This window comes from Callionymus lyra, chromosome 4, assembly GCF_982586985.1.
Source record: "Callionymus lyra chromosome 4, fCalLyr1.hap1.1, whole genome shotgun sequence".
In the NCBI taxonomy this organism is placed as follows: Eukaryota; Metazoa; Chordata; class Actinopteri; order Syngnathiformes; family Callionymidae; genus Callionymus; species Callionymus lyra.
Genome location: NC_141821.1, coordinates 8,292,418 through 8,317,261, shown reverse-complemented (window position 1 = coordinate 8,317,261; position 24,844 = coordinate 8,292,418). Strand labels below are relative to the sequence as shown.

Sequence of the window (24,844 nt, the reverse complement as noted above, 5' to 3'; positions counted from 1 at the left end):
CTGTCAGTACTATCGTCACGAGTCGTACAGATTCATATACATCTCGGCAAAAGAACTTCACCGTGAATCTGATTTTTTTCTTCCACCATCGTCATCTCGAACACATTCAACGGACTCTTGAACGAAAGAACTTTCCTTCTATCCTTGGATTGTCGACGGTTTCTTTCAAAACCGTCTCGCTCAACAACGCCTCTCTTTATGCAACAATTAAAACACCAACAGCGAAAGGGAAAAACGTGTACATTATTCATGAGCCGAGCAGTCGGAGCTAATGAGAGGCTGAAGCTTTGAAGTGGTGAATCTCTCGGAGGAGCTGAAAACACCATGAATTAAGTTCCACCGGCAGACGCCGCTCGCTTCCTCGGATAATTTTAGCTTCCCGGGATGAGCCTGGACCGCAATCCAACGCCGTTCATTCTCATGCAACCAGTGCGTGCACAAGGTCACCTATGTAGCCGCGCCCTCCCGGCGGGGGGGAGGTTTGCGGAACATGGAGTCAAAGGTATAAATATTGGATGAGGACGTATGCGGGAGAAGGAGCTACACTTGTTGTCGAGTGCAGCAGAAGAGACGAGTGGGTTGTTTTCCCGACGCTCAGAGGCGAGAGAACGTGTTAAGTGTTCTTGGCGAGGAGCAGCTTTCGCTAAATGGCGGAATCTCCGCCAAAACAGGCTTGACCTCTTTCTCTGGCACCGGCGGCGCCTGCGGTGCGACCCTGTGCCGCGCTGATACCACTATCTGCCCCAACACACACATGCCCGCTCCGGCCTGGCGGCGCCAACCCTGCTGGGCGGCTACACAACCCTGCTGATGGTCGGCTACACAACCCTGCTGATGGTCGGCTACACAACCCTGCTGATGGTCGGCTACACAACCCTGCTGATGGTCGGCTACACAACCCTGCTGATGGTCGGCTACACAACCCTGCTGATGGTCGGCTACACAACCCTGCTGATGGTCGGCTACATAACCCTGCTGATGGTCGGCTACACAACCCTGCTGATGGTCGGCTACACAACCCTGCTGATGGTCGGCTACACAACCCTGCTGATGGTCGGCTACACAACCCTGCTGATGGTCGGCTACACAACCCTGCCGATGGTCGGCTACACAACCCTGCTGATGGTCGGCTACACAACCCTGCCGATGGTCGGCTACACAACCCAGCTGATGGTCGGCTACACAACCCTGCTGATGGTCGGCTACACAACTCTGCCGATGGGCGGCTACACAACCCTGCTGATGGTTGGCTACACAACCCTGCTGATGGTCGGCTACACAACCCTGCTGATGGTCGGCAACACAACCCTGCAGATGGTCGGCTACACAACCCTGCCGATGGTCGGCTACACAACCCTGCTGATGGTCGGCTACACAACCCTGCTGATGGTCGGCTACACAACCCTGCTGATGGTCAGCTACACAACCCTGCTGATGGTCGGCTACACAACCCTGCTGATGGGCGGCTACACAACCCTGCTGATGGTCGGCTACACAACCCTGCTGATGGTCGAATACACAACCCTGCTGATGGTCGGCTACACAACCCTGCTGATGGTCGAATACACAACCCTGCTGATGGTCGGCTACACAACCCTGCTGATGGTCGGGTACACAACCCTGCTGATGGTCGAATACACAACCCTGCTGATGGTCGGCTACACAACCGTGCCGATGGTCGGCTACACAACCCTGCTGATGGTCGGCTACACAACTCTGCCGATGGTCGGCTACACAACCCTGCTGGGCGGCTACACAACCCTGCTGATGGTCGGCTACACAACTCTGCCGATGGTCGGCTACACAACCGTGCCGATGGTCGGCTACACAACCCTGCTGATGGTCGGCTACACAACCCTGCCGATGGTCGGCTACACAACCCTGCTGATGGGCGGCTACACAACCCTGCCGATGGTCGGCTACACAACCCTGCCGATGGTCGGCTACACAACCCTGCTGATGGTCGGCTACACAACCCTGCTGATGGTCGGCTACACAACCCTGCCGATGGTCGGCTACACAACCCTGCTGATGTTTCGTCCTTCTTGGGGTTCAATCTTTTTTTTTTGTCTACAAAAACCCTCGGCTTCATGGGTCAAGGTAACGCTGTTGCCAAGGACAGGAAGGGTCGGTGTAAACCAGCAGGCTTACCTCCATAAAGAACTCTCCAGGACCTTGGTGGAGTCGGCGTGGTAGTACTTGGTGAGGATCAGAATCACCTGCAGAGAGAATTCAAACATTTAGACACGAGTCTAAGAAGAGATGAAATTAAACTTTGAGGTTAAATGGATCCATCAGGGATCTTAGGCCTGATTTTTGACTCCTAAACTGTCCGTTTCCCTGATGAGAAAAATGTACCTCTTACTCAACACCTTGACAATCCTATTAGGGAAGTTGCCATAAGGATTTCTGGCGTGATTTCTTTGATGCATCATGGGAAGCCTAGACATCGTGCTCGAGAGAAACACATTTACCAGCCAAAAGAAATTCAAGATGCAAATATATTATGTGCAAAAGCATCATCAACGAAAAAAAGAATGAACACCAGAAACGTGTGATGATCATGAACCCTTACAACTTCCAAAACCTCTTCCCAAACTTCTTAAGCTTTGATAAAATAATATTTTCAGATTCTAAACAATCAGTGTTAAATGAAAACACATTTTCTTATTATTCCTATATCTCACTGAATACAGAAATCCAAACCTTGAGGTAGAACTTCTGTCATTTACCTCCTTATTTTAACTTATATTTTCTTTTAATGGTTATTCCTTTTGGTCAAGACGGCACTTTAGACGGGACTTATTACTAGTTTCTCTGAAAATACTTTGTTTTTCTGGAGATTAAATCTTGTTGACCATAATCACACCCACTTTGCTGTCAAGCATGGAGGTGTGTCACCGAAACATCATCAATCCCAGAAGTCTCCACCTCCAAGGGACCCGTTGTATAAACAAAGCAAGAGAAGCGTGATCTCAGCTGGCTGGAGGAGGAGTGAAGCTATTACTATGTCAGAATGGACTCTCGTAACCTCTCGTTCGCCCAGATTTCAGAGCAACTTTATAAAGTAACAAGTTCAAAACATGGCCATGATGAGGGACTTACTGCATCTTGGAGAGAAAGTATTCAATATTTCAAATATGCGAGTTAAGGTAAAGTCTTGTTTCAACAAATAAATAAAAAGATATTTTTCAATGCTGCCTGACACCCTCTAACATAATGGCGAGGGCTGAATATAAAACGAAACAATGTTAAAGCAAGAGAGTTAAGTCAGACGGTCAAATCCGAAGTGACTTCCATATTGACTGTCAACACCGAGGCTGCTGACGTAAGCTCTCGAGCCTCAGACGCTTTTGTGTGCTAAAGATTATCGTCAGCAGTTCAGTTTTCCATCAGGACCATCATATCAAATTCTAGAGTCAACACAGAAGCTTACGTGTAGTAAATTGCTTCCCGTTCTTTGTTTATTTGACAAAGCAAAAATACACTCGCAAGGGACTTTGGGGAGTATTTATTTTCAATCAATACGTATGTTTGGTCACGCTTCCCTATAATCTCCAGCCTGAATGTACTTTCACAATGTCCATGCGTTTATGGATGATTTAATGGTGAATACACAACACTTCTGGCTACCAGATGATAATTAGGGATCTCACGATACCATACATTCAGCTTAAGATACGATTTGATCCATATATTTCGATAATATTGCATAATGATCGTGATGATTTAAGACACTTTTATTGACATCCTGTGATAGTTTCACTCACTATTTTGGTTGAATTAATGTGACAGACAAAACTGACAGACAAAATATGTCCCAACATTCGCTTAAAAGCTGATAGAGTCGACCGTATCCTCTCGTCCTCAGTCATCCCTGGCATCTCACAGGATTTCATTGTTCCTTTAACTGTAGAGCACGCGATGACTGCTGCCATCTAGAGGCTGGAATTTTTGTTGCAACACAAAACTTGATGTAATTGTAAATTTTAAATGATCATTTGTTTTATTTTATGATGTTTTGCAAAGTCAAACTCTTTTATTTTGAAAATTGACCGGCGCTCATTTGTCTGACTCTGTGCAAATGATCTAACAGATCAAAAGACGGGATCTCAGAGCTTACAGCGTCAAAAAGGAAGAAGAGCGTCTGGAGAAAAGAATGAAAGAAAATCAATCGGAGGTCACACAACACAATCGGGGGCCCCCATTCACGAGACCCTGATCCACTAAATTAGGATTGACTTGTTTATTATCTGTCAATAGGATCGTTCAGGTAGGAAATCAGTGCTAAAAGGTAAGTGCGTTGAAAGTATATACAAAATAATACAGTATTTGCAAAATTTTAACTGACAGACTGCGGATCCCATGAAATCTTTAGCACTGCGGCAACAATGGAAGAACCTTGTGATAAAGAAACGGTTCCTTTTCTCTATGAAGACAAAGGTGATGCGATGTTTTTTATTATGTACCATTAAAGTGGGTCAATATGAATATATAAATCACTGTCACTGCAAACATAAAGAATAGAAATGGAAATATATAGTAGTTTCTTGTGAGTGTTGATGCCTTTTATCAAAATCTTAGACATCCTCAATTCTAAAGCAGGTCAAAAAATATATTAAGGTTAACACAACCACTGTTGGGAACGTCCACTTCCTATGTAAACTAGTTCAAAGTTCAGTTACAAGTTGTAAAATGAGCTAGTTCAGTTCATAGTTCTTCATTCAAAATTTCATCTATTTTCTACATGTTGCTACGAGCACTTATTTTTCAAAAATGATTGCCACAGCTAATATTTAAGCACAGATAGTAATTATTACATCTGTTTTACCATTAAAAATATTCAACCGATTTCATTGTCATAGAAGAAACTATTCTACATTTATTGACAGTAATGTAAGGCAAGACATTGTATGTTTTGTTGAGGAATACAGTATAGAACAGAACAATACAACACAGAATACAATGAATTAAAAACAAGAAAATAACAGGCTTTTACATTAAAGTTGGCTTTTAAAAAATAAACCACTAAAGAGTTCATATTCTTGACATCCCATGTTGAACCCTATAGAACCAGGTTTACATCAGGGCAGCATTTCTGTCGACTCGTCACAGTTGCAGTGATGCGTTCGCGGTCCTGACGTCAACCAGTCAAATGAATAAAGTTTTTCCGTCCTCGTCAACCTTGTCACAAAAATTTTAGATACTAGTCGACTTTGCGTCTATGACGTAAGCGTAAGACGTCACTGGTGGCAGGTGTTGCCAGATTGGTTGAGTATTCTGTGATACATTAAGACCAGTTTACAGTTTGTTTTAGCAGGTTTCTGCCTCTAAGTCTGTGGAAATCTACCTGAGCGACCCACTGGACGCAGCTGAACGGAGGGAGTGCGACGGACACGAGAATGAACGCGTTCACAACGACGACAAAATACACTTCGTTGAGTTCTCGCTCGTTCAAAATACTATCGTTCAATGAACTCGTTCAGGGCCAACAATGAACACAAAAAGACTGAGATGAACTCAAATACAGGGATTCAACCGGCATCTGAATTCAAGATCTAAGTAATACAAGAACATTTAAAAGTTGTTTTTTTCATTCAAACAGACACATCTTGATCCGGTTCTCACGCGTATGCGGAGGATCACAGAACACTTTACATGTCTTGGGTTTCTCACTCTTGACAGCTAAGTCGGCTGGGATTTGTGTTGCCATGGCGAGAAGTGATAGTGGGTCAGGCACAACGCCGAGGGCCCGAGGTTTGATTGACAGGCCGGCTTGTAGCTGTTGTTAGTCTAGCCAGGGAAAACCTGGGGTTTGCCTTCAGGCGTAAGAAAAAAAAAGATCTGGTTCTGGCCCGAGGGGTTCTGCCCTGGAGGGACTCGGCCGAGAGGCTTCGATGTTGAAGGCGTTTTCTCCCAGAGGGTTCGGCCGCACTTTCCAGGAGGTGCTGACATGGGAGTAACAGCTGAAGAGGAGGCGCGAGCGAAGCGTCGGACACTTACCAGGCAGCTCCGGTGTTCCAGCTCGCTTATTAAGAACCTCGTGTTGCAACGTTGACAGAGACCACTAGGTGTGAAGTATGACCACTGTAAGGTTGTCACGTCATAACTGTGGTTTAGTTCATTCTTTATAGATTAAAAATGAGGGACAATTATTTGATTGTTCTGCATTACAACGTGAAATTTAATCCAAAGGAATCCCTTCTTTCACATGAACATGCATTCATTTGTTTTCCTTAAGAGGTTGTTGTTTTTTCTATAGTTTCACTGAGATCTTCTACAGTTTTCTGTCTACACCAGGCATGTCCAAACTCCGATTTAATTCAGCGTCGTCTCCGTTATTAACTGCATTTTTTCTCGAGAGAATGTAAATAAACCATTTTTAAATTCTTAACAATAACCTTTTTAAAGACAAAACAAGGTCACAAGTCAATTGAAAATACCTCAAGGTGAAGCTGCCAATGTTTTCCGTGGAAAACTTAGACGTTTTTTGTTGAAATGGGTGGTCAGGGTATAGCCGCTGTATACTCTAAACTTTTGAAACAATTCATGTCGAGCCTTCAATCCAAGATGGACGTAACAGACGATCAGTATGAAGGTATTTAGATGTATTTAAGTGTCTTTTTTAGACGAAGATAAAGTCGAACACAACTGAGCTTCAGTCGCTACATTAAAATGAACAAACATTTTTAACTATAACTCTAAAAAGAACTAATTACTCTGAAAATAATCCGAACCCTTAGTCAACATGAGGGTGAGTGTAAAAAGAATGAATTTTGGGTGAACAATCACTTTAATAGGTTTGTAAACTCAATAAAAAGTGTTTTAGTTGCTTGGAGAAAAAACAAACATTGCCTTAAAATCGGTATCGTTCCACAAAAATGACGATCTGTGCAGTTTTAATCTGTACCTCGGTGGGAGTTAAACATGTTTTCAAGTCGTTGGTGACTAAACGATGACTAAACTGTGAGCTGAGCTCAAGAGGAAAAACACTTGAGTGTAACTTTTTCAATTCAGTTGTGAGACCTTTATCCGTGGTCTGGTCATTTGACCCGAACCCAAGTTGCAGCAGAAAACACACAGCAGCAAACATTGAATGAGCTTTGGGAGGTTTTTGGTCCCATTTCAGCCTCACAGCAAAACCATCAAAGCCACTCAGAGAGCACAAGGCTGGACTCAGTGTTCAAGGACGCCAGGAAGGTCATGATGCCCACATACATAAATGGTAAAAAAAAAAAAAAAACATCCATACGAAATCTTGCTCGTGTCAAATTGAACGATTCATCTTAGATAATTGGCATCGGAGTCTTGGTGTGTCTTTCTGAGTCATCCCTGATTTCGAGAGTGTGGATATTTGTGACTCATCCTCTAGAAAAGTTCCATCCGCCTCCTCACCGTCGGGTTTATAATGAGTTGTTTGTGTGAAACGTAATTATTCCACGAGGTAAGCAGCGAAAGGCATCATTTAATGCCTATTGAATGGATTGTGTGTACAACAATTCCCCCCAAACCTGAGAGAATGTGTAACTTCTAGCTGCATTTGTTTTTCTTATCATTTAGATCGGCAGCTGAACATCAGATCCGTGTTCTGTACTTCTTCAGTCCAAAGTCTGTTTTTCCTGCCAAAGTGCGGCTTGGACGTGAAATGCTAATCCAAGTCCAATGAAATTGGGGTCGAATCGCGAATGAAACTTGGCTGAAAATGCTTTGCCGTAGCAAATGATGTGGGCTGGGACTAGAAAGTCTCGTATTGTTCCCGAGGTTGTCACGTCAGAAAGTGTAGAAGCTTCAAAAACAACGTTTGAGTCACACTGGGATTGGTTAATGGGATCACACACTGGTGAGGAGCACTTGCAGGTTCTTAAGGCTGAGATTGTAGTCAAATCAAGAACAAACATTTATCTTCAAGGACACACAGAGTAGCTAATATAGGCAGAGACGTTGATGATATTCAATGAAAGTGGTAAAAATGTTTATTAACCTTAAGTGTCTGTAACAAGAAGTACAAGTCTTAAGCTTTATTATATTCTTTATAAATATATCGCAATACATCTCAATGATCTGACAGAATCTCTTTTACCTCTCCATCAGTTTTACTGTCTCTGGAATTTCCGGTATAATTGTTGAATTGCTATTTTCGTTATCTTGTATCCAACACTTACATCTTTATAAGTCACAATATCAACATGAACATGAATCTTTTTTGACTTGGGTGAACTGTCACTTTAAGGTGTTGATGAACTAGTAGGAGTAGAATTAGTCAGACTTTATAACTGAGTTTTGGGGGCAGGAGCAGAGTGAAGGGATTATGTTATTCTTTGTGTTTCGTTTGATCTATGCTCTTTATATTTGCACTTTGTCACTTTTTGCACCTTGCTGTGTCTTGCTGCTCGTTTGCACTTTGTTCCTGTTTGTGATTTTATGAAACTCCTGTACCTTCTATCGTCTGCTGTGGACTGGAAACCTAATTTCCCGAAGGAGATCTCCAGAGGGATTTATAAAGTCAATCTAATCTAATACAATCTAAATTTGTAGTGGCCATATGTGTTTGTGGTTTATTTTGTGTCCGTTTGTCCTGCGATCGGCTGGCTACCTACTCAAGATGTCCCCCGCCCTTCAACCCTCGCCGTGACCCCCTTAAAGGAATAAGTGGTGGAAAAGAAATAAATGAATGATTCTGGAGCTAATGTTTTTTTTCCCGCTTCACTTTGGCTTTGTTATCAACGACAAAACTAGCATTTATTGTTGGCGTTTTCAGAGGCTGCAGCTGCTTTCTTGTAGCTAGTTCTGTCAAAGATTCAGAGGACACTGGTCAAGTACCTGGATAAAACACCCATTTGGTCCACAGGGCACAGATTGTTTTTATAGTCTACAATTTAGGTGTAAATAAACGGATGCAATTCATGATCCTCGACTCCTTGAAGGACCAGCGGCCGCCGCTGGATTAAGGAAATAAAAGCGTATTCGTGTTAAATCCTGAAGGCAAAGCATCAAATTGACTTATAAATGAGAAGCATAAAGGAAAAGAAAGCGTGTCTATTTGTCCATCAGATAAAGGTTTGCATTATTCATCCCCGTGCCAATAAAATATTCTGCTATTCCCTCCAGGCCGAACTTGGTTTCAATTGTGAAATGATCTTTCTTCGGGGATGAAGTGGACAGGGAAAGGATGCATTTGGTCATTAATCACGACTGGCAGGAGGGAGCAGGCTTTTATTTGGCAACCGCGAACCTCGCCACATCAACAAAACTGCCCGACAGCAGAGAGGACAGATTCCTCCTTCGCCTCGAGTGCTTTGACTTTTACTTGGCAGAGATTTACCCGCGGCTCATTGGAGGAGAGGGTAGAAGCTCGCGTCGGAATTCAAACCGTATTCATATGCGAGAGAAACCTACACCTAAGAAGGTAAGTGCTTGTCAGGAGAGTGAAAGCTCACTGGTGGGATTCCAGGTCCATCCAGTCACATGTCACGATCCCTTCCGCGAGACTAATAAGAAAATTGGTGCTCTATTGTAGCGAGCGTCAGCTATAAAGAAGTGGCTGATCCAAACCCAAATGATATTGATCTTCCTTCCAACACAGATTGTGGAGAAAAAAAACTTTTTCCCTACCTTCGGAAAAAACTTTTATCAGTTTACAATCGATCCAACCAGTTCAAGACAGTATTATTTTGTCTTATAAGACAGTTAGAGTCAAGGCAAAGTAAAACATACACTAAAGTGTAAAAGTAATGTGTAAAATACTTCAGTAGCTATGAGTCGTACAAATAAGTAATAAATATAAATATTTACATTTAAGAGAACCTAAATAACAAGTATAAATGGAACGAGTGATTTTATAAAAACAAGCAGTTTTATAAAACAGAAGTTAAATCATCATAAAAAACAAAGTTGGAAAAGTGAAATGAAAATGGAATCGAGATGATTTTACACATTTAATCGCACACTGGCTCTCAGACAATCAAAAGAATTCACAACACAACTATTAGTTTCTCTGAAAAACCCAAGATAAAGTTATTCATAAGAGCATATTTCACCCCTTGAAATCCAAGGCTAAATAAGTGGATTCGGAAGTGGTTTGAGATCTAGGAGGGAATATTTTTACTTTGAAACTTTGAGCCATGTTGTCCAGATGAACTTCAGGATTAAGGGTTCAGGCAAATAAAAACAACCAATCGAAAAGTCTTGTTTCAGTTTGATCTTTTTATCCTTATCACGGTGATAACAATCCAGGATAACAATGTTGCCGAAAGGTCAACTATTATGAAAACCTAACTCTCCTGACTCACATGTTTCAAATGCTTTCTCTCCACGATGCAGTAACTCCCTCATCATGAGCATGTTTTTTTAAACGTATTACTTTATAAAGTTCTTCCCTGCTGGAGAGTTTACGAGACTCCATTATGATGTAATAATGGACTCCTCTCCTCCTGCAGCAGCGAAGATTGTGCTGCTTCTTTCTGTATACAACGAGTCCCTTGGAGGTGGAGACTTCCTTAATTGATGACGTGCGGTGACAAAACTCCATTATTGACCAATCACAGCAGAGTGGGTGTGGTTATGGTAAACAAGATTTAATCACCAGAAAAAAATCAAGTGTTTTCAGTGGGCGGGGCTTAAGATCATTTTCTAATGTCAATATTTCAATGAAAATAGAGTCAAACATCTATTAAAGACCAAATTAAAGACATTAGTTCAATTTAAAGCTTATAGAGGATTGTCAGATTTCATCCTTCCCACTGCTCTATAGAATTCAATAATTAAGTCAAAAAGTTTAGATTTGATTTCAACTTAACTTTCTCTACTGTAGACTATTTGAATTTGGGACATTATATCACAATACTCTCACAGCAGCAAAGTTTTGGATGATATAGTTGGAGCTACTGATCTGGACGAAATGGCCTAAAACTTGCAGTCATTTTTTTCGTGGCCACAGTGTTTTTATACAGTTGTGTACCAAGTGTTTACCTCCTCTCTGATTGAAATGAATTTATTTGAATGCATGTCGGTCACACTTTAATTCCTCGTTCTCATACCATTCGACAGTTTTTGGCCTCCTTGTGCGAATGACTTTATTTAGCATGAGATAATGTCTCGATCCATCTTCATTATCTTTGACTTTGTTCTCCTTCATCAAATGTTTTTTTCATTATACTTTACTCTATCTAAAAGTCTCAGTATACTTGTTGACATATATAATCTCTGTTCCTTATCTCATCTTAAACATAAATATATATACAGTAAATATAAATATCAAGTTGAACATTAATTCTACTTTGATCTGAGACAAGCCTCCTTAGCAACCAGATTATCTACAATTTAAAATGACAATCTTTTGACAAACAATTCACAACAAAGTACAACATTTGAAAACATTAGTCAGCACCTCAGCCATGCATTTTAACTTGAAATACTGAGGGTCAAAGGTCCAACGTTGAGCAATCGTTCAGTAACTTTCAGAGGTTTCTCAGATGCCACCGTTCATTAAAGCGCTCAGGCACAGAGCAGAGAAGGGCAATTACATGGGCCTTTGCTTCTGCTCGCCTCACACTCGGTCCACACACTCACCAAGGAATTGTCTTCATAGCTGACCGGGCTTGAGACTAATTTTAGGTCTAGTGTGGACTGGACTACCGTTCATCTGCCAGGTAACCAAGGAATGCTAATGTTCATATTTAACACAGTAAAAAGTCTAAAGATTCATCCACTGAGATAACTTGCTTATTCCTAAAGGGCAACAATCTTAATATTATTTAGCGCCGCAACTATGTATTAGTAACTGGAAATACAGAGGGTTTAATTTCCCACATTTAGCCAATGTTCCGTAACCTTTCGATGTCTTGAGGACAAATTGTGAGGATGTTTCTGGCGACAAAGTTACAGCGACAGAAGCGAAGAAAAGCTCTGTTGTCCGCGACCACTGTGGGTTTTTTGTTTGTAAGCTCGGACAAAGCGACGCTAATGACTTTTATTGGGGGCAAAGTCAACAGGTTGGTCAAGACCCCGGCTTGACTCCTTACAGAAGCTACAAGAGACCCCATTGAGAGCCGGGCACACAGCGGAGCCGAGATTGAACTCCGACTGTTTGTCCCAGAGACATTCCCGACAAGCGTTCAAGAATAGAGCGCCATCAATCAGCCATTGAAGGGGGCTCCGGAGAGAAAGCGAGGGAAGACAGGCGGATACCGAAGCTCCGCTCGGGAGAATGCACTCATTCATTTTTTAAAGTGAAAACAGTAAAGTATCTCGGCCGAGGAGTGCGACATCCCTCAGGGTCGCTTTTAATTCTCTCCAGAAACGACCACACACACACACACACACATAAAGAATTCATCACAGTCTGGTAGAGAAGAGAGCAACACAATGTTCCTCAGTTGAGATGAGCGAAGTATGATTCCGGGGTTGAAAACATTAATTTGCTGGTGACTGAATTTTCTGAGAAGTTACTTTGACAACTCAGTTGTTTCACACATGAATGCACAAGATACAAATCTGAAGTATAAAAGGAATGGGGGCTTTAATGAACACTTTTTTCGGCGGTCTTACAGTTTAATTTGATCATTTAAACGATGAGCAAATTTGATGAAGTGAAATTGAAACCACATTTTCACGAGATCATTGTGATTCATTCTGTATTTTTGTGTCATTGTAATTAGCTAAACGATAGATCAGATGAATTCTAAAGATAAGTGGTTACAATCGGCCTACAACGATCTTCAGACGTGGATAACATTTTTTTAGGTTGCTTCATTTGAGGAACACTGGACTAGCTAGTTAAGATGTCCAGAATCCCCAAAATCCAGTTGCGGTTCGAAGCGGTTTCCAAGTTTTCAGTCAGGTGCGTTAAGGTAAATTTAACATCTGCACATAGTTTTGTGTTTCAAAAATAGCTGGGAAGTACTTTTATCAACTGATTTTCAGTACAAACAGTCAGATCATCTTTGAAAATCTCATTTCTCTGGACCAGTCCGGCAGTCCCATTTCTAGAAATTTGAGGGTTTTAATTGGATGAATTATTAGTGTAGAACGTCTCAAGAACCCTACCTAAAGTCTCCATTAGTTCACATCACGAGCCTCATAACAGACAAATGAGAACTTGATGACTTTTACAATTCTATTGGACCCCAATAAGAGAATTTTGTTCTTTACTTTTTAGCTCAACTGCTTCATTAGCAGTAATTTCAGCCTAATATTTCGTTGGTGAGTCAACAAACATTTGTATGTTACATACTCACATGCACACACTCGCATCTGCAAGATAATTTTCAAGGATTTAGGACTGTGGGAGGAAACCAGAGTGCATGGCATACAAAATCAAAAGAAGTTGGATTATTATTATTTTTTCCCCTAATCCACGTTGCCTCGAAACATTTCAAACTTTCAGTTAAGGGCTTTAAAGCAAAAAAAATAATATAAAAAAATTATCGGAAAAAGCCAAACTTCAAATGTAAGCAGCAGCACTTCACCTAAGAAGGTAAGTGCTTGTCAAGAGAGTGAAAGTTCACTGGTGAGATTCCATGTCACGATCCCTTCCGCCAGGCTAATGAGAAAATTGGTGCTCTATTGTAGCGACCGTCAGCTATAAAGAAGTGGCTGATCCAAACAGAAATTGTATTGATCTTCCTTCCACCACAGATTGTGGAGAATAAAAATGCCCCCCCCCCCCATCTTCATACAAAAAAAACTTTATCAGTTTAGCATCGATTGAATCGGGGAGTTCAAGACAGTTTAATTAAGTTTTATCAGACGGTTAGAGTCAAAGCAAAGTAAAACATTCACTAAAATCAAAAGGAAATTGTTAATACTTCAGACATAAGGAAAGAAATAACAAATTGAAACGATACAAACAGGAGATAACAAATTGATTGATGTGTCGAACGGTAAAAGAGTTTCTAAACTAAGGTTTCTCAACACAAGTTGAACCATTATAATGGGAAACAGAAATGATTGACACTTTATTTGTCACACCGACTCTCAAAAAAAGGTTTCTCTGAAAAAACCCAAGGCCTCCAAACGCTTTCCAACTTGTATTAAAGAGCTTTGAAGCAAAATCTAAACTTCAAATGTGAGCAGCAGCCACTAGACTAAAGCAAAGCGTCCATTCATCCCGATATTGCTCATTATATCCGTCGTGCCCGGTAACGGTCGACGGTCAGAGACACCTCACGCCGCCAAGGAGTCACAAGTTGTTTTAGGAGGGTTTTTTTCTTTGGGACCACAGGCTTTATTTGAAGAGGGCCAGTGACCCGTTCACTTATGAGCGTCTTAACGGTGCTTCTGAGATCGCCGGCGTTCATTAAAGCGCTCAGGCAGAGAGCAGAGAAGGGCAATTACATGGGCCTTTGCGTCTGCTCGCCTCACGCTCGGTCCACACACACCAAGGAATGTCTTCATAGCTGACCGGGCTTGAGACTAATTTTAGGTCGAGTGTGGACTGGACTACATCTACCAGGTAACCAAGGAACGCTAATGTTCGTTATAAGGAAGTCAAAACATTGCTTGAAGCTCTACCAAGAATCTTTTTTTTTTATCTTTGCTTGTTTCTCTTTCGCATCTTCGGACCCCTTTTACATCTCGTCGGGTTCCGTCTTATGTTCTCAGAGGAACGTGCGCTATAATTAAACTTCCATCAACCAACTGGTGCCGTTTGTTTACAGCATTCATACCAACATGTGCATCTTTAATTACGTTTATTGGCTCATCTTTGAAACTTCAAACACGGATCGACTCCCGACTCGACCGACAACGCATCACGTCGAGAGACCCGGGAGTGGAGTTTCTTACAAGTGCCGTCATCTACCGATGGGAGAGCGAGACCTCTGGGAGTCAGAGAGAAGATAAAGAGAGATGGAGGAGATTGTGGGAGAAGATGAAAAGAAAAGCAGGCGAGGGACTCCGGTACAAAGGGACAAAAGCGCAGAGAGAAAAAAAGGAATGAGGAAACAAAAAAAGGGGATCGGATAATGGTTAAAAGTGGTGATGAAAAGAAATTAAAAGCAGAAATGGGAGATTTGCATCAGGGACTAACCATGAAAAAGAGCGAGTGGGCGTTGAATGGTGCTGACGGATGTTACCAGGAGATGGATAGAAGCCCTCTGGCCTATAAACCTGTACTTTGATCTAAGAGGCTTAAACAAGACTATGTGGTTCAACTACAACTTCACAAGTTTATATAATAACATAATATAATCTGTTGACGTAACATAATCTCTTGACTCTGAGATAACACAAGGATTAATACAAATGGTTTAGGTTTCATCAAAATTAGATAGACAGAACTTCATTGATCCATTCTCGATATTCCTTTACAACTCCGATGCTCCTCCCCGTATGCAACACTAACAGACTCAAGGACTCTTTTATTCCTCTGTATAACTTTGAGTGAATGATTTTAGTTTTTGTTAATCCTTGTATCCTTTTCTTTGTTATTTCTTTTGATCCATGTTCTTTATACTTGCACTCTGTTCTTTTATTTGCACTTTGTTCTTTTATTTGCATTTGTTTTTGTTCTCATGAAACCACCGTCGGCTGTGAACTGGAAACCAAATTTCCCAAAAGGAGATCTCCGGGGGGATTAATTAAATCCATCTAATCTAAATTCTGGATTTATCGTAATACAGCCGAAGATCAATATTGGATTGTTTTTGTTGTTGTTTCATGGAGCTCCAAAATTCCCCTGCGCTCCTGAATGTACCTTCCCAGAAACGTTGGCACTGACAAAAGATATTTTTCCTGGCCCGGGCCTCGTTCCCTTCAGTGGATACAGCTGCTCGCCACGGCTGAACAGCTGTTGCCGCCGCATTATCATAATCCCTGTCGCCTTCCGATCCATCTTCCCCTCCTCCTCCTCCTAATCTTCCACTCTCTCACCTACGCCTTTGTCAGGAATACCCACCGCTAAAATCATTCAATGCCGTTTGTAATTTTCCCTCGTGCCTCATACTCCAGGCCGCGTTGACGAAACAAATCGTCTTTAATTAGCGAGATTTAATAAGTCAAAGACGTCTGCGAACATTACTGAACGCAACTTTCAACCGTGGAAATACTCTCAGGGTCTTATTTGAGGGAATAGATTCCAGGAGTTTCTCCAATTAAAAGGGAGGATATACATTATTTATCCGAGTGGGACGCTTGTTGATGTAGCTGGAAAGTTGCTGGTGAAATCTCCGTGTGAGCTGGTTGCCCAGAGGCTTGTAAGGAAGTCCCACAACCCATCAAATATGGCAAAGCCTCAAGAGCTGCCCAGGAAAACAACGTTCTCGTCAGGTTCATCCTCAGTTTAAAGCTCCACGTACCCGTTTGTCTTGTTATAAACGCATTTGTTCTCTAATTATTAGCATTTTTTCTCTTTCTGCTGACGCTGAAGCAGGAGAAAACAGCAACACTCGCCGATAATTGGTTCCACTAATGTAAATGTGCGCGGCCTGTGCTAATGAACCGGCGCGTAAAGCCAGCCAATATACCGGAGAAATTAATAAACGCACTGAAAGACTCATAAGAGCTTCACCGAGGACAAGCGAGTAAATTACAAAACAGCATTTCCCGAGAGAAAAGAATAAGCATTTAATTGTTGACGTACATAATAATTGTTTTTCAAGGCCAGTTTTTGAAGCAAACCTCAAGGTGATTCGATTTTGCTTTAACTTTAAGTATAACCTTCTCATTTTCTACTCACCCTCAAGTCGGCTTGGGATTCTTTTCAGAGTATTCTGTTCTTTTTTAGAGTTGTAGGCAAAACTGTTTGTTCATTTTAATGTAGGACTGGAGCTCAGTTGTCTTCATCTACATCCTCGTCCAAAAATACACTTAAAAACATCCAAATACCTCGATACGCTTCCAGTGTGGACAGTAGACTGTACTTGCTCCGGAAGCACAAACAGGGTGGGCTGGAGCATATCCTAGTATCATGGAGCGAGAGGCAGGGGACACCCTGAACAGGACGCCAGTGAGACACACACAAAGACAGACAACCATTCACACACACTCATACCTATGGACAATATTTCCCAAAGTTCTCTAACCTCTGTATGTTTTTGGACTGTGGGAGGAAACCGGAGTGCCCGGAGTAAACCCACGCAACACAGGGAGAACATACTCACTCCACACAGAAAGGTAATTTTCTATTGTTTTATTCTTAAAACTTATTTTACAAAATAATTTAAAATAAAGACTTGTTTAAGTTTTCTCTGAACGATTCCTCTTATTGAGGCTTCAATCCAAAATGGACGTTACAGACGAGCAGTATGAAGGTATTTGGATGTTTTTTGGACAAACATGAAGACGAAGACAACTGAGCTCCAGTCGCTACATTAAAATGAACAAACATTTTTGTTACTCTTAGTAGACATGAGAGTAGAAAACAAGTGAATTTTAGATGAACTATCACTTTAAAAGATACACCATATTTATCATGAAGCTTCAGAAATCACTGATCAATCCAAAATATAAACAGGGTTTTTTCCTTTCTCTAGTGGAAAAAAAGGCACTTTTCATAAGTGTCTGAAAGGAATTTTAATTTCCAAGCCGCCTAATGGCATGGAAGAGCAGGCCGAGGTTTATTCCACGACAAGCAAAAAAAAAAGGAAACCGGAGGCGGAGGAGGAGGAGTGAACGCTTGCTGCGTCGGAGGCGTACCTAAGAATTGTTTGCTGATAGCTGCAGTTACCATCATTTGTCATTACGACGACAAACCCATTTTTCATTATCAGCACAAAATGCAGCGAAGGCAGAGCTTTCTGCACCAAATAAACAGAAGGAAATGAAGCAGAGTGTAAACATAACTTGTTTTCTATTCAGGAGCGTAAGCTCCCTGTTCACTCCTCCGCCTGCCAAGCAGCAGAAATAATGTGAATTATATAATACAGCGAATTATGAATCAGCTTGAATTAAAAATCGGTTGAGAATGAAGTCTAGTTTAGAAAACGTCAAGATAAAAAACGTCAAGAAGATTGTTGTACAACACAAACAATCGTTGAATCAGTTGTTTTTCTTAGCTTGCTCAAGGTTAGGAGCTTCAATCCTGGGTTAAGCTTTTGCTGAATGACCTCCAATAAATACATTTTCCATAACTTTTTTTTAAATTCAGAATTCATCCGTTTTACCACAGGATCTTTTCCATTTTCCTTTGGTCCAGCATTACAAGAAATATTCCAGCAAGAGGGAGAATATCTGCTGAGTCTGAGGCAACCTTAAGAGGAGACTTCCTGTTGAAAAATGACATCCCTTCCAAATTTCATCCTCAATCTCAGTCATTTATGTGCAGCCGTCTGGAGTCAGAAATATGTTTCTATGACCCAGCCTTGGATGTCAAATTAGACATGATAATACAGAACATATATAGGTTAACGATTTGTGTATCTCACCTCAAAATGTACTTTGATGCTCCAGTGCATCGAGCGAGATCCTTGCAACTGAATTACAGTATTTTCCGGACTATAGGTCGCACTTCTTTCATGGTTCAGCTGGTCCTGCCACTTACTTACTACCGACTACTTATTTAGTTATTTTACATTGTTTTCACACAGTTTTCAAAAGAGGAAGCGGTTGCTGACACAGAGGATGAAGAATTTCCTTCTTTTTTTTTTGTGTTTTGTAGTTGAACCGAGAGTTTGTTTAATTTGTTCTATCCTGTTTTTTGTGCTGTAGTTATTTTAACAATAAAATATCAGCCACTTGTTCAGCCTGTTCTCTATTCTATCGTTAACTTTCCTTTTTCAAATTTTGTAAAAAAATGAATTTCCCCAAGTCTGATATGACTTGTACCCTGGTGTGTTTGTATAAATAATTATCTTTTCCTTCTTCTTCTTCTTGATATTTTGATCAATATTATGAACTAAATTCGTCTTGCTTTTGAAAATGTTTTGCCTCAATCTGTTCAACCTCCAGAAAAAAAAGAGCAGTGAAATCAATTTGAAGTGTTGAATCCCACAAACATCACATTTAAGCACGATTTTGATTCACATTTTAGGAAAAATAGAAAAGTGTCTCATTCATATTTTAAACAGCATCGCATTTCCTGTTTCTATCCACCTTTGCTGTCTGCAAACACGGCACATATAAAGCATATATTTATTCATTTCAGTAAACGCAGAATAACAAAGATCCATTCACTGCCCGCTGACCTCAACCCTCCCTGGGTTTAATTACCATAAATCCTCTCCATCTTGTCCAGCTCTGTCGTGAATCTCCTGGTCCTGCTTTAACTGCCTGTCACACCTCATTTACTCTCAGGGAAGGTGGAGAAAGTGGACCGTAATGTTCTCCAGAAACCTACAGTGGAGCTCCCAAACTAAAGACTGAAGTCAGCACTTTGTTACGCTACTGTACGCGTGGTTTCCAACCCTCTGTCTGCAGCACCTTCCCGTGGTTCCACTTCTTTCTATGGAACTATTGAGCCACTGTTGAAGTCCAAACGAGTAGGAACGCCCTGAAGGCTCCGGCCTTTGACTGATGCAAATGTAGTATGACACATGACTGAGCAGGGCTGTCCATCACCCCAGAGTGCAAACAAGAGCACTCAAGAGTGACTGAAAAAGCCTTTCAAACCTTGCGACCTCCATTCCGGGGGCCAAGTCTGTGAAGTAAATAAGACGCCGCATCATTAAGCAAACTGTATGAAATGTGTCGTGAACCGAGCTTTGAGCCCAGGATGATGTAAACCTTTCAAGTCCGGGATGAGAATCGGGCTTTGTGCCGTGACGAGATGTCGCGCCGCCGCCGACGCTGAGAGTCGAGCGTTCGATTCAGAAGAATATGTTGAAGGAAAATCTGTTTTCCAAGCACAAGGTCTTTTTTTTTAAGAAAGACAGTCGACACAGAAGGATCAGTCCAGCCATGCATCAGGAATATGTAGGGTTTTGACCACGAAAGAGCTGAGCCAGAAGGCTGCTGATTTCCATCTATGTTTCTACTTTCACTTAAAGCACTAGGAGGGAGGGAGGGAGGGATAGATGGATGGATGGATGGATGGATGGATGGATGGATGGATGGATGGATGGATGGATGGATGGATGGATGGATGGATGGATGGATGGATGGATGGATGGATGGATGGATGGATGGATGGATGGATGGATGGATGGATGGATGGATGGATGGACGGATGGACGGATGGATGGTTTAATTGATGGATGGATTGTTGGAAGGATGGACAGAATGAAAGATTGTTGGATAGATGGAGGGAGGGAGGGAGGGAGGGAGGGAGGGAGGGAGGGAGGGAGGGATGGATGGATGGATGGATGGATGGATGGATGGATGGATGGATGGATGGATGGATGGATGGATGGATGGATGGATGGATGGATGGATGGATGGATGGATGGATGGATGGATGGATGGATGGATGGATGGATGGATGGATGGATGGATGGATGGATGGATGGATGGATGGATGGATGGATGGATGGATGGATGGATGGATGGATGGATGGATGGATGGATGGATGGATGGATGGATGGATGGATGGATGGATGGATGGATGGATGGATGGATGGATGGATGGATGGATGGATGGATGGATGGATGGATGGATGGATGGATAGATAGATAGATAGATAGATAGATAGATAGATAGATAGATAGATAGATAGATAGATAGATAGATTCAACTTCAACACACACACCTACACACAAACACATCAACACACACACCTACACGCACACACATCAACACACACACCTACACACACACACATCAACACACACACCTACACACACACACACACATCACCTGCTCCTTCAGGTTCTCGCACTGAAACCACATGGCGGCGCGACATCGCGACAACTCCGAGCTCCCGCGAGCCGAGAGGTGAACGCCCGCCGCTGTGGAGGATGTTGGGAAATGTCATCGTTGCAGATGGTGTGTGTTTTTTTTGTTGTTGTTTTGCGAGAGTAACGACCCGTCCCCGAGGTACGAACCTGCAGCTCATCCATAAACATGGAGGCTGCTGTGGACGTCCATGTGTCTGTGAGAGCTGCTGAACCGTCTTCATCCAGGGTGGAATCAGAAACAAAATAATAAGTGACGGCTTTTCTAAACACCTTCTCTGATTCATTAACCTTTTTCTCTTCCTCGTTTCCTAATCGCTCGCTGAATGCTGACGGACAGACAAAGGCGCACCTGATGCTCAATATTCAAGGACAGCATGTCTGGTATAGTTTGTTGTCTTTGTCCTTGTGAGGCAAACACCTCGAAAACATGCCCATAAGCGGGGAAAACAAAGGTATGTCTCAACATTTTCAAGTGACGGTGAAAACCTTTGTTTGTCGGGTGTGAACAACTTTTTTGTTTACCTGAACATTTCGTAACAATATGAACTCACAGGATTTAAAGATTGTGAGTTTATTTTCCATTGAATGAGTTGGAATCCGATCTAGAATGTTTCCTTATTGTAGCCATTAGCACTGTGTTGTTTGAAAGAAAATAAATACTTTCTTCGCAAGCATTGTTTTCCTCCTCATATCATATTTTAGTTAATTGTATATCGTTCCATGTGAACTAGTGTTTACCATGAGAAACAACTTGGTTTAAAGTAAAAGTTTGTACGTTAGATTTTTTAAATATTTGGTACTTCAACTGACGCGATTCTTATTCCACAAGATGTCACTCTCTGCTTTACAATTTAATATTTTGATTAACTATTTTGTTGAAACCTCTGATAGTTTACAACTAAAAGCGCCCCCTACAGATCTCTTAAAATATGACACTGTTTAATGAAGCTTCATCTGTTACTTTGCTTGTAAGAGAGAAGGTCACACTGTAAAAAACAACAAAAAAAACACTTAAGAGTGGACGTTGCAAATTGAAACAAAAAATCCAGAATGTTTTTTTAATGTATCCATTAACACTGTGGTGTTTTCTAGAATTAAATAAAAATGATAACTAGCTTTGTTTTTTCCCTATATCATAGTATTTGAAGCAGTGTTCACTCTTAAATAAATAAATAAGTAATTATCAAGTAACATTTTGTTATGAAACACTTTTTTACATTTTATCATTATTATTTTATATATGTTTATATCTACATACATTTTTGGTATGGAGTATTTTCAGCCTTATTTGAAATAATGCGGTAGAAGTACTCTTGATTAATTATGTCGTGACGAATGTTTGTTACTAGGAGTATTTTCAGCCTTCGGTTAATAAATATGAAGTACCGTCGAAATCTTTTGTCGTGACTCAGATGTAATGTGTGTTTATGAAGCTTCATGACGCCTTATTTCTACTAGAGGTCACTCTCTGCTCTATGAATGGTTGCTTAGAACAACATTTCTATTGAAACCTCCCTAAATTTAAAAACTGATGGCGCCCCCTACTGACCTCTAAAGAAATATGACACAGTTTCATGAAGCTTCATCTGCCCGTTACTACTTGAAAGAGTGAAGGACTGTAGAGAAATAAGGGATGGTAGAAATTGTTAGAGACTACAAATGAAGAATATTTCCTCAATGTAGCCATTAGCATTGTTCTATCATACTGTAGTAAACAGTTGTGTACTACACCCTATGTTAAAATATATTTAAAAATGTTACTCGGAGTAATTTCAGCCTTCAGTGAGTGAATCAATATGGTAGAAGTACTCACAAATACATTTCAGGTGAAGCTTCATGAAGCCTCTTATCTTCAGAGTCCACTAGGTGTCACTCTATACTCTACTAACGATTGATTTAAAGAAATAAATCATATTAGTCTTCACATCATTTTTAAACTGAGGGCGCCACCTACTGACCTCTTGAAAAAATACGACACCGTTTCATGAAGCTTCATCAGCGTGTTACTTCGCTTGAAAGATATTTCTTAATGTAGCCATTAGCATTGTTTTTCTTCTATCATACTGTAGTAAACAGTTGTGTTCTACACCCTATGTTAAAACATATTTTAAAATGTTACTTGGACTAATTTCAGCCTTCAGTGAATCAATATGGTGGAAATACTCATGAATACATTTCATGAGCACTGTGGGTTTATGAAGCTTCGTGAAGCCTCTTATCTTCAGAGTCCACTAGGTGTCACTCTCTACTCTATTAACGATTATTTTAAAAAGAAAATCATACTAATCTACATATCATTTTTAAACTGAGGGCGCCACCTACTGACCTCTTATAAATACGACACTGTTTCACGAAGCTTCATCAGCCCGTTACCTAGCTTTTTCTTCTATCATACTGTAGTAAACAGTTGTGTACTACACCCTATGTTAACAAATATTTAAAATTTTACTCAGAGTAATTTCAGCCTTCAGTGAATCAATATGGTAGAAATACTCACAAATACATTTCTTAGTACTATGGGTTTATGAAGCTTCATGAAGCCTCTTATCTTCAGAGTCCACTAGGTGTCACTCTCTGCTCTATTAACGATTGCTTTAAAAAAAAAAGTTAATTGTTAATCTTCCCATAATTTCTCAAACTGAGGGCGCCACCTACTGACCTCTTGAAAAAATACGACACCGTTTCATGAAGCTTCATCAGCCCGTTGCTTGAAAGATATAATGTAGCCATTAGCGACACGGTGGAGTTAACAACGCCAGAGCATCCACTTGAAAGAATGAAAGTGGATGCTCCACTGTAGCGGGAGGCCGACCTGTGGGGGGGAGACGGGTGAGACGGGTAAGATGGGTGAGACGAGGTGAGACGGGGGAGACGGGGGAGACGAGGGGAGACGAGGTGAGCTTCAAAGCGGGTCGACAACAGAAGCACTGGACGAGGTGTCAGAGCGGCGAGCACCTGTGCCACGGAGCAGGTGAACAATCCAAACCGCGGCGGAGATTAAATACCAGCTCGAAACACCAGGTCTTTGATGAAGACCAGGACCTGGACTCGCTCCGGTCTGACGGTAATTGCTCGGCACATGAAAAAGAATCCATGAATAAAAAAACACAAAGCGCTTCGGCCAGAGATGACGACAGCGGCGAACACGGAGCCGCCAGGGAAACGAGCGCCGGTGAAACCGGATTTATCTGGTACGCAACATGGTTATTTACTTCTAGGTAATAAGAAGCAGACGGCGCCGGAATTGAGTTGACAGACGCCGGAGCCGCGGCGGCCGAACAGAACGAGGTTAGAGCCTCAAATGAAAAGTGAGTTCGATACGGACGAGTCGCTAACAAGACTCTACTGGCAGCAGCCAGGTTTGTACACGTTTGTACACGTTTGTGCACGTTTGTACACGTTTGTGCACGATTGTACACGTTTGTACACGATTGTACACGTTTGTACATGTTTGTACACGTTTGTACGTCACACGTCGGATCAACTAGAGAAGAAGACGAGACAGGACGTGTTCAACGCTTGAAGTCATGTGGTTCTTCTGAAAATGTTTTAAAAGGTTTTTATACATGTAGACTTGAACTTGAAGAAGGAAATTGTTTGATTATAGTTGAAAATTGTTTGATTATAGTTGAAAATTGTTTGATAATAGTTGGAAATTGTTTGATTATAGTTGAAAAATGTTTGATTATAGTTGAAAATTGTTTGATTATAGTTGAAAATGTGTAATTATAGTTGAAAATTGTTTGATTACAGTTGAAAATTGTTTGATTATAGTTGAAAATTGTTTGATTAAAGTTGAAAATTGTTTGATTATAGTTGAAAATAGTTTGATTATAGTTGGAAATTGTTTGATTATAGTTGGAAATTGTTTGATTATAGTTGAAAATTGTTTGATTAAAGTTGAAAATTGTTTGATTATAGTTGGAAATTGTTTGATTATAGTTGATAATTGTTTGATTATAGTTGAAAATGTGTAATTATAGTTGAAAATTGTTTGATTAAAGTTGAAAATTGTTTGATTATAGTTGAAAATTGTTTGATTATAGTTGAAAATTGTTTGATTATAGTTGAAAA

The 24,844-nt window shown here is 41.1% G+C and overlaps 1 protein-coding gene across 5 annotated transcripts in view; it reads right to left on the bottom strand.

Moving 5' to 3' along the window:
• sorcs2 (sortilin-related VPS10 domain containing receptor 2) overlaps nt 1–24,844 on the bottom strand; it is a 301,095-nt gene that overhangs the window by 201,290 nt on the left and 74,961 nt on the right. For all 5 annotated transcript variants that reach the window (XM_087788646.1, XM_087788644.1, XM_087788647.1 and 2 more), the window contains exon 2: nt 2,152–2,219. In XM_087788646.1, the coding sequence (XP_087644772.1) occupies nt 2,152–2,219 (68 nt within the window). The remainder of the gene's footprint in view (nt 1–2,151; nt 2,220–24,844) is intronic.